At 53.7% G+C, this 16,034-nt stretch overlaps 2 protein-coding genes across 4 annotated transcripts; both read right to left on the reverse strand.

Annotated features, from left to right (window-relative positions):
* Nucleotides 1–1,806: 1,806 nt before the first annotated feature.
* On the reverse strand, nt 1,807–12,629 carry LOC311531014 (uncharacterized protein; the record flags this gene model as incomplete). Its single annotated transcript, XM_084648074.1, has 4 exons — nt 1,807–5,331; nt 6,445–6,584; nt 7,118–7,222; nt 12,073–12,629. Coding segments are annotated over 4 exons (1,752 nt in total), but the record flags the coding sequence as incomplete, so codon positions are not given.
* Nucleotides 12,615–15,565, reverse strand: LOC311530923 (uncharacterized protein). 3 transcript variants are annotated; one of them, XM_084647982.1, is made up of 3 exons: nt 15,146–15,565; nt 14,142–14,269; nt 12,615–13,535 (listed from the first exon to the last, which is right to left on the reverse strand). In XM_084647982.1, exon 3 carries the CDS (start codon nt 13,483–13,485, stop codon nt 12,886–12,888), a length of 600 nt encoding a protein of 199 aa, XP_084504108.1. In that variant the 5' UTR covers nt 13,486–13,535; nt 14,142–14,269; nt 15,146–15,565; the 3' UTR covers nt 12,615–12,885. The 3 variants fall into 3 exon arrangements, with proteins under 3 accessions (XP_084504108.1, XP_084504109.1, XP_084504110.1); XM_084647983.1 differs by lacking the exon at nt 14,142–14,269; XM_084647984.1 differs by lacking the exon at nt 14,142–14,269 and having other exon boundaries at nt 15,469–15,560.
* Nucleotides 15,566–16,034: the final 469 nt, after the last annotated feature.

Genomic DNA, 16,034 nt, shown 5'->3' on the forward strand with positions numbered 1-16,034 from the left:
CGTCCAGTCACCCGTGATGGAGCCACAGTGAGCAAGGGCGGCGGGTAATGGAGGCTGGGGGAGGCTAAGCCTCCCCAAACTGCATGCTGTGGAGGTGGGGGGGGGGAGCAGTGGTGAATTACCACACAGGCTCCCCGTGCCCATGCCCATGGGCCCCAACCAATTTGTGGGCCCCAGAAGTTCCCCCCCCACCCCCCGGCCACGGTCCCGGGGCTAGAGGCGCTCAGTTTCAGGGCCAGTGGGGGGAGACAGTGGAAACGAGCAAACAGGGGGTGGAGCCTTCGGAGGAAGAGGTGGAATGGGGTGAGGCCACTGGCGGGGCCGCGGGGGGAAGGTGCGGAACAAGGGGTGGGCTCCGGCCTTGGAGGTCTGGCCATGGCCGAGAGCTCCACCATGGTCCCGGCCGGGGTTGAGAACTCAACCCTGGCCAGGGCCGAGCTCTCAGCCCCCCGCTCTGTACCCCCAACCGAACTCTCATCCCCTCTCCCCCACAGAGGTGGGGCGGAGAGCAGCGAGTGGGGACGTGGCCTTGGCTGGAAGAGGGAGGGCGTCGGCTGGAAGAGGCAGCGTAGAGGGTGGGGCAGGAGGCTAGCCTCCCCAAGGGGAAACTTCACCCGCCGCCCATGACAGTGAAGAAGTGAGTCCCAAGGGGTCCTTGGTGTTGTCCCAGCAGGTCAGAGCAGGCTCATCAGGGAAGGCTTGAGCCGTGTCCCGAGGGGCTGCCCCTTGGCCTGGCAAGAAGGGGAAATACCGCCCCACCCCCCCGCCAGGTCAGCACCAACACTGCCACTGCTGATGACCAAACCCGCTTGGGTTTTCCCCCTGCTCTACCATCTGACAACCCCAATGGTGGCTACTACCCCATGGTGTGGGCAGCCCCCCTCCCAACCGCTGACTTACCAAGCCAGGTAATCTGAGTAAGGGTGATGATCCAGATCAAAGGAGAGGGGATGCCCCCCGCCTTGGAGTCCCTACCCATTGTCCCACCCCCATGCTTCCTTTAGCCCTCGTGTTGTCACACTCAAAGGCCGGGCCCCCTCCTTCATTCCCACCCTCTGAGACCCTCCATCAGGGCTGGGCATTGGGCTGGCATGGCATAAATTGCGGCTGCAACACCTCTCAACTGCTCTGGAGGGCGCATCCGGCAAATACTGGAACAATGCTTGGGGAGCACCTGTGGGTCAGAGCAGCAGGGGGGCAACTAGTGGAGCAGGGTAGGTGGGAGGGGGCAGGGCAGAGCCACGGCCCTTTTCCCAACCATCACCCCGTGGGGCTGCTGTTTTTGGAAACCTAGTTGGACCCTGCTGCCACAGCCAAGAAGAAAGTAATGGTGCTCCAAACACGGTATTAGTCTACAAGCCCTCCATGAGCCAGGGTCGTCCGCCAAGGGACCTTTGTGTGCCACAAACCCGGAAGCGCTAACAACGCAGATGCTTACGGAGGGAAAGGGGCAACACCCCACCTCTAGAGACATACTTCATTGGGGTCGGAACAAGACACGTGGCGGGATTTGTGCCTCCGCCGTACAAATCGCCCTCTTCGTTCGCCCAATCATTTGTCCCCGTGGCCACTCCACAGGCTGATTGGCGCTCGTGACTGGGAAATGACTGCCAGAAGGGATTTCCTCTGAGCCAAGAGATTCTCCTTACACACCTAGAAATGGCTCTGAAAACTCACTGAGTTGGCAGCTGTCTAATCTGCAGTCCATGGAGCTCGGGGCTGGGGAAATAGCCCTTCAGATGCCCTCTGTTCTGTATCCCTTAAAGGCCATTTTCACTCATTATCCGAGGCAAAAGACTCTGGGAGTTTGAGAATGTAAATTCTACTTTATTATTTAAAAGCAAGACATAAAAGCTAACCCCACCTTCCACCCAGGGCCCCAGCTCAGCACGGTGCCCCATCCCAGCACACAGCTGCTCCCGCTTCCTGCGGGTGCTGGTGACAGAAGCTTTTTAAAGATGGTGGGAAAGTGCAGAGAATCCATGAGCGATGCTGAGCTTCAGTCCCAGAAACAAATGCTCCAGGAGCAGGAAATCCAGAGGGCTGTTTAACGGGAGTCAGAGAATGGGTTGAATTTACAGAAGCATCGGTATCTTCAATCCCAGCAGCTTTTCTCCCCCCTAGGGACACCCCTGGTGAGTGGGGCAGACAGAGTCTCCGTCGTCCCCACCCAAGACACTACGGTAGTTGGGGAAGGGGTGACCAGCGCTGTCAGGCTCCTTACTGCCCGCTGGCCTCAATGATGGGGACCAGCCTGGATTCAGGGCTGGCCTGGCCTGTTGCTGTCCCCAGCTTCTTTCTTGGCTCTGCTCAGCCTCATCCATTCAGGAATCCGGGGGCCGCCCTGTCATTCCCTTTGGAGAACGTGACAACATCACATAAAACTTCTAAGATACTTCCTGTCTCTTTCTAGCCGCCGTGCAGCAAGTTCATAGTTCTCAGCCTCGGCCATCTGGCTCTCACGAGCAAACCCTGCAGTTTCCCAGCTCTGTATCCCCCGCCTCCCATGCTCTCTCCCCCTCCTATCTGTCTCTCACCTCACCCCTGGGATCAGGTAGTTACTTCCTTTCCCCTTTTCAGGCTCCACCTCTCCGGGACTTTCACATGTGCCCATCAGTGTTTGTGTCAGCAGTTACTTGAAAAATCAGTTATTAATAACTAATGGATGAACTGTTCAACCAATATTAAAGTCTCATGGCAGAGATGGACGAAAAAGCAAAAATAATGAAGGGATATTGTGCCAACTAGTCATTTGTGTCTTAAATTTCCACAATAAAACTATGCAAACCTGCTCCCCACCCCCTGCAGTCAAACAAAAACTAATATCCAAGTATGTGACAAAACAGCCTTCAGGAAAGAGAAAAAACAGAACACAGGGAGTTATAATGCACTTTGAGGCTTAGATAATGTGAAATTCTGGAGCATGTTGCAGTTGACACAAAGTTAGGAGAACAGATTTCCCTGTGTTCTCTTCTAAACCAGCTAAACTTCCATCCCTTTGTTTTTTGATAAATAGATTCCTTACTAGGCATATTAATATAGAAATTTGAGTAATTATTCATTTAAACTACAGTACAGAAACATATTTCCCACTCCCCTCAGAACCAGTGCAAAGGCTGGGGAAGAATCAGGGGTAACAGAGGAGCTGAGGGAGAGGGAAATAATCACTGGAAAGGAGCCTGGGAATGAACCTGGAGGGTTGTTGGGTGTGGGTGGGAGAAATATGGAACAGGGATTTCTAGGGAAGGGGGAGAGGGATTGTTAGGGAGTTGGGGAGCCTCCCCGATACAGACCCTGGCTGATCCCTAGCCTCTCCCATTCAGTCAGACACATCTTTCCCTGTCCCCATGTGTCCCTGCACCCCCACTCCCAATTTGCCTCTGGCTCAATGTCACCCCACTAGTTCCTGTGCCCCCGATCTGTCCCCCCACTGGCCCTTCTGAACCCCAGCCTCTGAAAGCCCCCAGCAGTCCTGTATGCCCCACGCTGTCTGTCCTCCCCATATCCCGTGTCTCCTCACCTAGCCCCACAGATAGGGTGCTGTAAGGAAGGCAGCCTCTGCCTCCTTCCTCTCAGTGGCTGGCTGCTCCAGCCCATGAGCCAGCTGCCCTCTCTCCTAGTGCCACATCAGCCCCATGGTGGGCAAAAGGTGTAATTGCATGACTCTTCTCGTAACTTCCCTTCGCCTCCCCGTCACAATCAATTATTCTGAGGTGGGAAAAAAATCTGCGAGGGACATTAATTCTGCCCTTGCACAATGGCGTAGAATTCCCTCAGGAATCGCTAATGCAGAGAACACTATAAATGAGATGGAGAAATTGGTCCAATAAAAGATATTACTTCACCCACCTTGTCTCCCTAATATCCTGGGACCGACTCGGCTACAACAACACTGCAGATATAAATGAGATGGTCAGCGTTGGCCTAGACTCAGAAAAGTGGTGGAGGCTTGGTCAGTGTTGGGGGGAAATGTGCCAGCTATCCCTGACCAAACTCTGGCCTCTTTTCTTTATGTTGGCAAACCCTCAGGGTATGTCTACATTGCAATCAGACACCGCGGCTGACCCATGTTAGCTGACTCAGGCTTCCGAGGCTCGGGGGGCTCTAAAATTGCAGTGTAAACTTTCAGGCTCAGGCTGGAGGCCAGGTGCTGGGCCTCTACCCAGGTCTTCTCCTCCTCTACCTGGGATTTGCTTAGACCAGGCAGAACCAGAGGGCCACTGACAGCTTACGTTCAGCTGCTGCTGGAGTCGCTGATGTCCAGTATAGCGTTTGCTCCAGCTGAAATCTTTTCCACGCTAAGGACATTTAAGAGGTCTCTTCCCTGTCTGAATTTGCCGTTGGTGAACGTGATTAAGTCCAACTGAAGCATCACCCACATTCAAGGTTTCTCTCCTAAGTGGAGTCTCTGATGCGTAATTAGGTTCGAGCTCTGATTGAAACTTTTTCCGCAGTCTGAGCATTTATAGGGCTTTTCTCCCGTGTGAGTCCTCTTGTGTCTAATCAGAGTGGAGCTCTGGTTGAAGCTCTTCCCGCACTCGAGGCATTTATAGGGTTTCTCTCCCGTGTGGGTTCGCTGATGTGTAATAAGGGCTGAGCTATCACTGAAGCTTTTCCCACAATCCAAGCATTTATAGGGTCTGTCTCCTGTATGGATTATCTGGTGTCTAATAAGTTGGGTGCTCCAGTCAAAACTTTCCGCACACTCAAGGCATTTATAGGGCCTCTCTCGTGTGTGAATTCGCTGATGTGAAATAAGGTTTGAGCTCTGATTGAAGGTTTTTCCACACTTAATACATTTATACGGTTTCTCTCCCGTGTGCAGTCTCTGATGTGTGATAAGGTCTGAGCTCTGGTTGAAGTTTTCCCCACAGTCCAGACATTTATAGGGTCTCTCTCCCGTGTGAATTCTCTGATGGGAAACAAGGTTAGAGCTCTGATTGAAGCTTTTCCCACACTCAATACATTTATACGGCCTCTCTCCTGTGTGGATTCTCCAATGGGAAACAAGGTTTGAGCTACGACTGAAGCTTTTCCCACACTTGGTGCATGTGTTTTTTCTCCCTTCTCTGTGGATTCTCCGCTGGGCTGTGATTTCCTCGAGGTCTTTGCCACTTCCCTTACAATTAGTGGTTTTACCCACTTTCTTTCCTGGCTGGTTTCCCTGCTGCTTCTCTGACTTGCGTGGAATCCCCCAGGCTTTTCCCTGCTTATGACTCTGGAAAAAATTCCCTTTGGATCTTCCTGATAAAGTTTTGTGCAGTTCCACTTCCTCAGAACCTTCCTGCTGAGAATTCTCCTCCTTGTTCTCACTCATCCTCCCATCACCTGCTGGAGAGAGAGAGAGAGAGGGAGAGAATCAAAGACGGGTTATTCACTGTGCCATGGTGGAAGGAAAGAAAGGGGAAGATCAAAGAGGAGAAACACAGCACAGTAACTGTTGGGGAGATCGAGAAAGGTAAAATTCTATTAACCTCTGTAATTCCTGCTTTTCTAAAGTGGACATCTGATGCTCCATGATCAAGTGGGTTGTTCTTTCTCACCTTCCCGGCATGGAGACTACAAAGAGGCTCCAGGCATGCTTGGAAGACGAGGAGGAATAATCCAGTTATGGAGGATGGTGGCGTATAAGATACAAGATAGCAAGCTCATGCCAGCTGTCGGTGATATTGGGTGGGGAACCATGAATGAAAACCACCATGAGGATACATGCAAACATCATGCTGGGATGTATTAGCAGGAGAGTTGTAAGCAACACATGGGAAGTAATTCTTCCGCTCTACTCCGGGCTGATATGGCCTCAGCTGAAATAGTGTGTCCAGTTCACGGCGCCACACTTCAGGAAAGATGTGGACAAATTGGAGAAAGTCCAAAGGAGAGCAACAAAAATGATGAAAAGTCTAGAAAACATGACCTATGAGGGAAGATTGAAAAAACTGGGTTTGTTTAGTCTGGAGAAGAGAAGACTGAGAGAGGACATGATAACAGTTTTCAAGTACGTAAAAAGTTGTTACAAGGAGGAGGGAGAAAAATTGTTCTTGTTAACCTCTGAGGATAGGACAAGAAGCAATGGGCTTAAATTGGAACAAGGGAGGTTTAGGTTGGACATTAGGAAAAACTTCCTAACAGTCAGGGTGGTTAAGCACTGGAATAAATTGCCTAGGGAGGTTGTGGAATCTCCATCAATGGAGATTTTTAAGAGCGGGTTAGACAAACACCTGTCAGGGATGGTCTAAATACTTAGTCCTGCCGCGAGTGCTGGGGACTGGACTAGATGACATCTTGAGGTCCCTTCCAGTCCTATGATTCTATGATCTGGATCCAACCCTGACCTGGTGAGATGAGGCAGAATTGGAAAAATTCACTCACAACACATTGGTGGGATTCCCAGCTTCTCCCTTCACTTCACAGATGGTTTCTGCATCCATTTCATTGACAACTCACCGGCGTGGGCGCTTCTTGGGATCTCCCTTTCCTTGGAGGCCTGAGCATCCAGGACCCATGGCTCTTCCCCTCGTTCCAGGTAGGAGATCAGGTCAGGCTTGGGAAGGGGGAATCCTGCTCGGGGTGTGTGTGGGTGTAATCAGGCATGATCAGGGTGTGTCAAGCATTGGGAGAGGATTTGTTACAAAGAACATTCCTTGATTTTAACCTGGCCCTGTGCTGGGCTGCGGGGGCCACAGACTCTGAACGGATGGGAACATGGTCACTGAGCCCCTGTGGGAGAGGCAGATGTTTGGAGGGGGGGCTTCCAGGATCTGTGCACTTAGGGGATTTGCTGACATGGCTCTGCCGTTCAGCCCCTGCCTTTTCCTCAGTCTTCAGAGCCCTCTACAGACACGGAGCTAGTTCCAGGAAGGGAGGGGGACAGGGATTGTGTGTGGGAGTGAGAATTAATACAGGCAGGTCAATGCGCTGCTTCCGCCCCCTTGAAAGCTGTTGGGATGGGAATGGATAATCCTCTCCATTGTATTTCTGACTCCCTAACCCCATGGAAGAAGGCAAAGAGAGTAAAGTCTCTCTCACACTGGATCTGGGGACATTGGAGCCTTAAAATCTAAGGGACCACAAGCCACACTGGCCACATCGCAGCCCCCCTCCCCTAGCTTCAAATAACCGAGGGCACAGGAATTCCTTATCCAGCGTGGTCACCGTCTCATAGTTCTCCTGCATAACGTCCCCGTAGAGGTCTCTCTGAGCAGGATCCAGCAGGGCCCCCTCCCTGGGTGAAACACACCGCCACCTCCTTGAAGGTCACCAGCATCTGACACAAGAGTCCCCCACTCAGCACCTGCTGCCCCAGCTACATTCCCACTATTCCCGGGGGAGGAGAGCAGGAGCCTTCCTGTTTATCATACACCCACTAGCCAGAGGCTGGTAGAGGAGATGGAGATCCGGAGCAGGGTCCAGGGACAGGAATCCCAACACCCCCCTATTCCCAGCAGCTGGGGGTGAGGGGATGGCGCCTCTCCTCTGGGTGCCCCCTTCGTATTCCACAGCAGCCTCTGGCTGGTAGGTTCAGGCTGCAGCGCCAGGGATCTGTTAAGTTTTCCTTCCCAGCCCTGTCCAGGGGGGTTGTTTCCTGTTCCGGAAATGGGCAAATTCCCACCTCCCGCCCAATGGGCCTCCTCTGAAAAAACAAGCCCCAGATTAACCACGGCCCAGCAGGGCAGGCCCAGCCTGTCCTCCCCCTGCGTAATTCCTGCCCCTCCCCCTCTAATAGAAACCCATCCTGCAGCTCCCTGAAAATTCCCTACCTGCATGGGCTCTGAGGCAGCCATTTCCCGGGACAGAAACAGGGCTGTTATTCCGCCACCTGGCAGAGCGAGAAGGGCAATCGACCCAGAGATTTCAAGAGGCTTTTCCATTCTCACGCCCTGATTTCCACACACCCCAGCTCTGTCCTTGCAGACATATATTCAGACTCTGGCAGGCTGGGAAAAACCCTGGGTCATTTTAAGACAGCGCAGCCCCAGCCCCTTCCAGCATGACTAACCCCATCGAGACACCTTTAAACTCTCCCAGGAACAGCGTCTCCGAGCCAGACACTAGAAAAGAGCATAGAATCATAGAATATCAGGGTTGGAAGGGACCCCAGAAGGTCATCTAGTCCAACCCCCTGCTCAAAGCAGGACCAATTCCCAGTTAAATCATCCCAGCCAGGGCTTTGTCAAGCCTGACCTTAAAAACCTCTAAGAAAGGAGATTCTACCACCTCCCTAGGTAACACATTCCAGTGTTTCACCACCCTCTTAGTGAAAAAGTTTTTCCTAATATTCAATCTAAACCTCCCCCACTGCAACTTGAAAGACATATATTCAGACTCTGGCAGGCTGGGAAAAACCTTTGATGTCTGCAGCATTAAAGGAGCCAGTTTGAGTGGTATCCCTTAGGACTGGCCCCAAGGGCAGCGCATCCCCCCAGCAGCAGCTGGACATCCAGAGCATGGGGTTGCATCCCTGCCCATCCTGGCTAATAGCCATTGATGGACCTATCCTCCAGGAACTTATCTAGTTCTTTTTTGAACCCTGTTATAGTTTTGGCCTTCGCAACATCCTCTGGCAAGGAGTTCCACAGATTGACTGCGCATCGTGTGAAGAAATACTTCCTTTTGTTTGTTTGAAACCTGCTGCCTATTCAGTTCATTGCGTGACCCCTGTCCCCCGCCACGGTTCTTGTGTGACGTGAAGGGGCCAATAACATTCCTCTATTCACTGTCTCCACACCAGGCATGATTTTATAGGCCTCTGTAGTTGTCTCTTTCCTAAACTGGACACTCTCAGTCTTTTTAACCCCTCCTCGTAGGCAAGCTCTGTGTAAGCTCGGAAGTGTGTCCCTTTTGAAGTCGGTCCAACAAAAGAGATCACCTCCCCCACCTTGTCTGTGTAACATAACAGACTCTCCCTTCTCCTTTGGGTCACCCTCTCTGCCCTCCCATCTCTCCTTCCCGCACCATTGTTGCCTTCTTTCTCACCCTCTCCCTTCCTGACAAGCAAACCCCTGAGAGACAAAGAACAACCCCCATCCCTTTATGGTCCCTCCACGCTGTTTTCCCAGCCTGATTCCCCCAATTTGGCCTTTCCCCCAGGTCTCCCCGTCACCTGCAGGCTCCGGCTCAGGAGCTGGTGTCAGCAGAGCCTGGGGCTGGTTCCAGACACCGGAGAAAGTCCCCACCTGGGCTGGGCACAGAGGGGGGTTAATGCAGGTCTCTCCCTGCACAGACCCCGCTGGGGAGCAGCAGCGTCTCTGCCTCTCAGCTCATGGCTCACGCTGCAGCCGATGACCCAGGAAGCTCAGCGACATGCAGAGGAGGGAGAGAGGGACCAGAGCTCCCCTCCCATTGGAATCACCAGAGCCCTCTGGCGGGGGCTGCATTGGCGTGTCTACACCAGTGGCTCTCAACCTTTCCAGACTACCACACCCCTTTCAGGAGGCTGCTTTGCCTCGCGAGTTTCACCTCACTTCAGAACCACTTGCTTCCACAATCCGACATGAAAATACAGACATGTCACGGCCACTAGTACTGATCAATTGTTGACTTTCTCATTTATACCCTATAATTATAAAAGACATCAACTGAAATATAAATATTGTCCTTACATTTCAGTGTATAGTCTACAGAGCAGTATAAACAAGTCACTGTCTGTCTGAAATTTTAGTTTGTCCTGACTTCGCTAGTGCTTTTTATGTAGCCTGTTGTAACGCCTGGCAAATATCTAGATGTGTTGACGTACCCCCCCACAGGAGACATCTGTGTACCCCTAGGGGTACACGGGCAGTGTGTGAACCACCACCTCGGCGAGGCTAGCCCCCAGCCCTGCCCCTTCCACCTGAGGCCCTGCCCCTTCTTCCCCCCTCCGCGGGAGCCCAGATCCCCCCCATCGCAGCTGCCGGCCCCCACCCCAGGCTAGCACCCCCAACCCCGGAGCCCCGGGAGGGCAGGCAGCGCGGCCCCAGCCCTGAAGCACCGAGCAGCGCAGCCCTAGCCCCAGAGCACCGGGCAGGCGGGCGGCATGGTCCCAGCCCCGGAGCGCCGGGCATGGCCCCAGCCCCCCCCCAAGCCCCAGGGCACTGGGAAGGCAGGCAGCGCGGCCCCAGCTCCGGAGTGCTGGGCGGTGCAGCCCCCAGAGGTAGCCCCACGGCACAGGTAAACTGGGAGCCAGAGCAGGAAGGGATCTGGGGGCAAAGCGTGGACAGAGCTAGGCCTGGCTCTTTGGAGAGGCTCAGCCTACCCCGGCCTGTGATACCCGCCACCCACGGGTACCACTGGTCTACACCACACTCAGAGAACAGGAGACCACAGCAGGGGTAGACACGCCCTCGCTTTGATCTAACTAGCCGGGGGTGCTGGACCAATTTGTACAGTGGAGGGGCTGCAAGCTATTGAACCAAACTGCAAACCCTGGATATGATGGAAACCACTTCAAGCCAGGGCGTGCGGCTGCCCCCTACTTCCAGCACCTATGTAGCTAGCTCCACTCCCAATCGTGGTGGCAATGTGGCAGTCAGGAAAGCAGCAGCGTCTAGCCTCTTAAGCACACTCCCAGTGATCAAAGAGGGTAGTGTGGACATGCACCGTGGCAGTAATTCATGAAGCAGCTGTAAGTCGATCTAACAGAGGTCGATTTATCTTTGTAGTGTAGACACAGCCTTAAAGAGGAGGATAAACTCTCCAGAGTTTGGACCAGAGGCTTCTGTGGTGAGAGGAATCAGGATCCTGATGGGGGGCAGGTTGATTTCAATTAGGAGCCATAACACCTTTGAGGAACAGGGCAGGAATCCTTTCAGTTCATCTCCTCACCCTCTCCAAACACAGAGGCTGAAACAACCTCTCTTTTATAATCTGTGTCATTAGGTGTTATAAATATATTTACAAACAAAACCCACAAAGGAAAAAATCCACCCCACTGCTCTTCAGGAGAAGTGGGAGAGAGCTGAGACTCGCTGGGAGGGAGCCAATCTGTCCTTGGAGGGGAAACTTGGAAACTGAAACGAGGAACATGAGTGGCTCTGAATGAGTCGGGACTAGGCAAAGAAGCGGAGGCTTGGTCTGGGCCACTAGGAAACGACCTAGCTAACCCAGACCGCTTTTCCTAGTCTAGACAGACCCTCAGCGGTCGATGCTTCTAGGACTGAGGTGGGATTCCTAGATTCAGGGCTTTTCAAAGTCCCCCACCAGAGGCCCAGTGAAAATCAGTCCCTCTGAATTTGTGAATGTGGGCAGGGAAAAGGGGAAGAGGAGTTAATGATGGGAGACAGAACCTCCCTAACCGCACCCTCTTATCCCATGATCCCCAAACATTCAATAACCCCAGCACCCAGTCCCCTTTCACGTCCATCTCCCTCAGCCCCAACCATTCGATCCCCTAGTTCCCTGCCCAAAACCCGTCCCTCCACAGTTGATCCCCCAGAGCCCAGCACCCTGGGGGATTCAGGGAGGGGAGGAGTTACCAGCCCCCAAGGACACTCGCCCTGCAGGGAACAGCTCCAGGTAAGTGGGAGAGCGCAGCCCAGGGGCTGGTGGAAGATGGGGGGTGGGGACAGGTGTCTAGGGTGAAAGTGGGGCTGGCCCAAGTGTCGTTCTCCTCATCTCCATGACAGGGGGATCCCGGCTGGAAGGGGAAGGGAGAGGGGGAAACTTCACCCAGACAGAGGGAGCGTCTGGAGGAGTTTCTCTCTCTCCCTTCCCCCACCTGTGGCCCATCAGCTCAGCAGCCAGGGTTGCAGCAGGGAGGAGGGGCTGATCGGGGCTTCTCCTCCTCTGCCTGGGGTTTGCAGAGCCAGAGGGTCACTGACCAGCTGCTGCTCGGCTGCTGCTGTATCCTCACCCCAGCAATGGGCAGCCAGATCCTTGGGAGCCAAACGCCCCTGATGTGTGTAGGAATGAGGAAATGTTGTTTTTTTTAAACTATGGCCAGCCCTAACCTGGGCACTGATACAATTTTCCCTCCAGTGTGGAGGAGTCTCTGATGTTCAATATGGCATTCGCGCCACCTGAAGGATTTTCCCTGCTAAGAGCATTTAAGAGGTCTCTTTACTATGCTGATCTGCTGATGCAGGATACAGTCAGAGCCCAGCTGATGCTTCTTCCACATTCGAGGGATTCTCTCCAGTGTGCAGCCTCTGGTGTCTAGCAAGGGTGGAGCTCCAGCTGAAACTTTTCCCACAGCCGGTGCATTCATAAGGTTTTTCTCCGGTGTGAATCCTCTGATGCGCAGTAAGCGCTGAGCTCCAGTTGAAGCTTTTCCCACAGACAAGGCAGCTATACGGCCTCTCCCCCGTGTGGATTCGCCGGTGAGAAATCAGTTCCAAACTCTGACTGAATGTCTTCCAACAGTCGAGGCATTGGTAGGGCCTTTCTCCCGTGTGGATTCGCCGATACGTAATAAGAACGGAGCTCTGAATGAAACTTTTCCCGCAGTCAGAGCATTTATAGGGTTTGTCTCCTGTGTGGATCCTCTGATGTTGAAAGAGGTTTGAGCTCTGATTGAAGCTTTTCCCGCAGTCCAAGCATTTATACGGTCTCTCGCCGGTGTGGGTTCTCTGATGTGCAAACAGGTTTGAGCTCCAGTTGAAACTTTTCCCACATTCAAAGCATTTATAGGGTTTTCCCCCGTGTGGGTTCTCTGATTTTTAATAAGGCCGGAGTTCTCAACAAACCGCTCCCCACACTCAGTGCACGTATAGGATTTCTCTCCTGTGTGTTGTTTCTGATGCCTGCTAAGGTTTGAGCTGGATTTGAATGTTCTCCCACAGTCAAGGCATTCGTAAGGTCTCTCTCCCTTGTGGATTCTCTGGTGCACGTTCAGGTTTGATTTGTGAATGAAACTGGTGCCACAGACGAAGCATTTATGGGGTTTCTCCCCTGTGTGGATCCTCTGATGCACTACAAGGTGCTATCGGTAATCAAAGCTTTTCCCACAGTCGAGGCATTTTGAGGTTCGTCTCCTGTGTGGGTTCTCTGATGCACATTCAGGCTCGAGCTCTGAGTGAAGCTTTTCCCGCACTCGAGGCATTTATAGGGTCTCTCCCCCTTGTGGTTCCTCTGATGCACGATAAGGTGGGAGCTGTGGACAAAGCTTGTCCCGCACTCGCTGCATTTATAGGGTCTCTCTTTGGTGTGGATTCGCTGATGCACCACAAGGTGCGAGCGCTGATTGAAGCTTTTCCCACATTCAAGGCACTGATAGGGTTTTTCTCCCGTGTGGATCCGCCGGTGCGCAACAAGGTGTGCGTTCTTAAGGAAGCTTTTCCCACATTCGGCGCATGTGTTTTTTCTCTCTCTCATGGAGATTCTCTGCTGGGCAGGGGGTTTCTTGAGCTCCTGGCCTCCTCCCACACCATGAATTGCTTCACCCACTTTTTCCCCAGGCTCATTTCCCTGCAGCCTCTTTGACCCGCACTGACTCTCCCAGGTTTTCCCCTGCACAGAACTCCAGCAAACATTCCCTTCAGATCTTTCCGATAACGCCCCCTGCAGTTCCATTTGGTCAAGACCTTCCCGCTGAGGTTTGGTCTCACCCGCCACCCCATCACCTGAAAGGACGGAGAGACAAGAGAGAACCCGGAGGTGAGTTATTCCCTGTGCTGGGGAAGAGGAGGAACAGCAAAGAGAGCAAACCCAACACAATAACTTTTGGGGGAGATTGAGAAACCTGGGATAGATATTTCCCCTGGGCCCAGGAGAATCAAGGATGCTGAACTGACAGAGACAGGGTTTTGAGAGATTCTGGACCATTAACGTCTGTAAACTCCCTGAGCACTCAATGTTCTCATGGGTCCAACTAGCACCTGGTTAGCCAGTTGACTGATAGGCTTCTCTTCTCAAATGCAAGTTGTTTTAATCATTAGATAGATTAGGTTGTGAGCGGCTTGGAGCAGAGACTGTCCTTCACGAAGGCTTGGTAAGCACCCAGAAGGCATGAGCGTAAACACACAGTATAAGTAATCAACACATCTCCTGCTTACGTGGCGGGGCAGGGGGAGGGTGCGTGGAAATGAAAGTCTCTCTCACCCTGGATCTGGGGATCTTGGGATCCAGTCCCCTGAAATCTAACAGACTATGGAAGAACCTGAGCAGAAAAAATGGCCAAATCACAGATGCCACAGCTTCTAATAACCGAGGGGACAGGAATCCCTTACCCAGCGAGATCACCGTCTCAGAGTTCTCCTGAATGACGTCCCTATGGAGGGCTCTCTGACCGGGGTCCAGCAGAGCCCCCTGCCCCCTCAGTGAAACACAAAGCCACCTTCTCGAAGGCCACCAAACCCTGAAACAACAAAAATCCCCGCTTGCCGTCTGCTGCCTCAGCCACAATCCTGCCAGTCACAGGGGGGAGAGGAGGAAGAAAATAAAAACTTGATGCTCAGGGAAGACAGACTAGCAGGATCCCACCCCGACGCTGCTGTGAGTGGGGAGAAAGAGAGAGCTCCCTGTCCCACCCAGCACATGGAGGAGGGCAAGGGCCTTCCCGTTTACCACACAACTAATATGGGAGATAGAGCCACAGAGTAGGGTCCTGAGTGGGAGGGATAGCTCCGTGGTTTGAGCATTAGCCTGCTAAACCCAGGGTTGTGAGTTCAATCCTTGAGATGGCCATTTAGGGATCTGGGGCAAAAATTGGAGACTGGCCCTGCTTTAAGCAGGGGGTTGGATTAGATGACCTCCTGAGGTCCTTTCCAACCCTGATATTCTATGATGACAGGAATCCCAACACCCTCCCCATTCCCAGAAGCTGGTTGGAAAAAATAGGCCTCACGGCTGGGTACGGGATACTGGACTAGATGGACCTTGGGTCTGACCCACTATGGCCATTCTTATGTTATTTTGCAGCCCACCAGGGCACCTCGGGAGGTTGCAAAAGCAGCCTGAGTCCATGTCACACCCCGACCCCTGGGTTGCTTTATCCCACCAAAGAGCAGAATCAAAGGGGACGCACTGGGGGGATCCCACCCAATGTTCCCTCTAATTTTTGAGAGGCCGTGTGCACAAAAAAATTCTTCTGCACAAACTTTTGTGAGCGCGGGGTTTAGGATCTGTGTGCGAGCGCACACGCCACAGCTCAGAGGGAACAGTGATCCCACCCTGGCAGCCCCCGGGGACTCAGGCGGGACAGGACCTGGCTTTTCCTCTCCCGGCTCCTCACCTTGTTCCCAGGAAAGTCCGCTCTGCCTGGGGTGCTGCAGTGAATGGATCTGGGCAGAGCTGGGAACTTTGAACCGCTTCCAATTCCCCGCCCCCCCCGCCGCGATTCTTTTCCGCCTCCTTCCCCTTCTTCCTCCGCCTGAGAGATCTGGATCGGATCCGGATCGACTCCGGTGAGCGCTAACCGGAGTCAGAGCCTGCGCCTCTCCCTGGGGGTGGGTGAGCTCTGGGACTCGCAGACACGCGGGGAGCACAGACGGGGCCGCTTGTGCAGAGTCACTGTCCTGCCCGGCCCCGGCCCTTTCCCCCGGATCCCCCCATCACCTGCGGGCTCCGGCTCGGGGGCTGGTGCGGGCCGAGCCCGGGGCGGAGCGGAGGGTTAGTGCCGGTCTCTCCCCGCCGGCCCCGGCTCACAATGGAAGCAGCACCTGACCCAGGAAATTCAATCCTAGGGGGCTGATATCCTGAGCAGAGAGAGACAGACACCAGCCTCCTCCCCTCGAGCCAAACCCAGAGCCCTCTGGTGGCAAGGCGAAAGCACCAGCTTTCCCGGGCTTCCCCCTTTCCCCTCCCCAGGAAAGACAAGCAGACCCTCGGAGTCCCTCCCCACCGGCCCTTGCAGTGACTCTGGCTACTGAATCCTAAGCAGGGCTTCATTTGGGCCAGGGACTGCCGGGCCTGAGCCCCGGCACCTCTAGGCGGGGCAATTCAGAGCCCCAGGAACTCTGGCCCGGGCAGTTCAGAGCCCCGGCACCTCTGGGCTTGGCCGTTCATAGCCCCGGCCCATCTGGGCCTGGCTTTTCATAACCCCAGCACCTCTGAGCCTGACAGTTCAGAGCCCCAGCAACTCTGGGCCTGGCTTTTCATAGCCCCAGGAACTCTGGGCCGGG

This window comes from Lepidochelys olivacea (assembly GCF_965140295.1).
Source record: "Lepidochelys olivacea isolate rLepOli2 genome assembly, chromosome: 14".
NCBI lineage: Eukaryota > Metazoa > Chordata > Testudines > Cheloniidae > Lepidochelys > Lepidochelys olivacea.

Bases quoted from the DNA above. Each gene is read 5' to 3' on its own strand.
- LOC311530923 (XM_084647983.1), bottom strand. From the start codon at position 13,485: ATGGAACTGCAGGGGGCGTTATCGGAAAGATCTGAAGGGAATGTTTGC.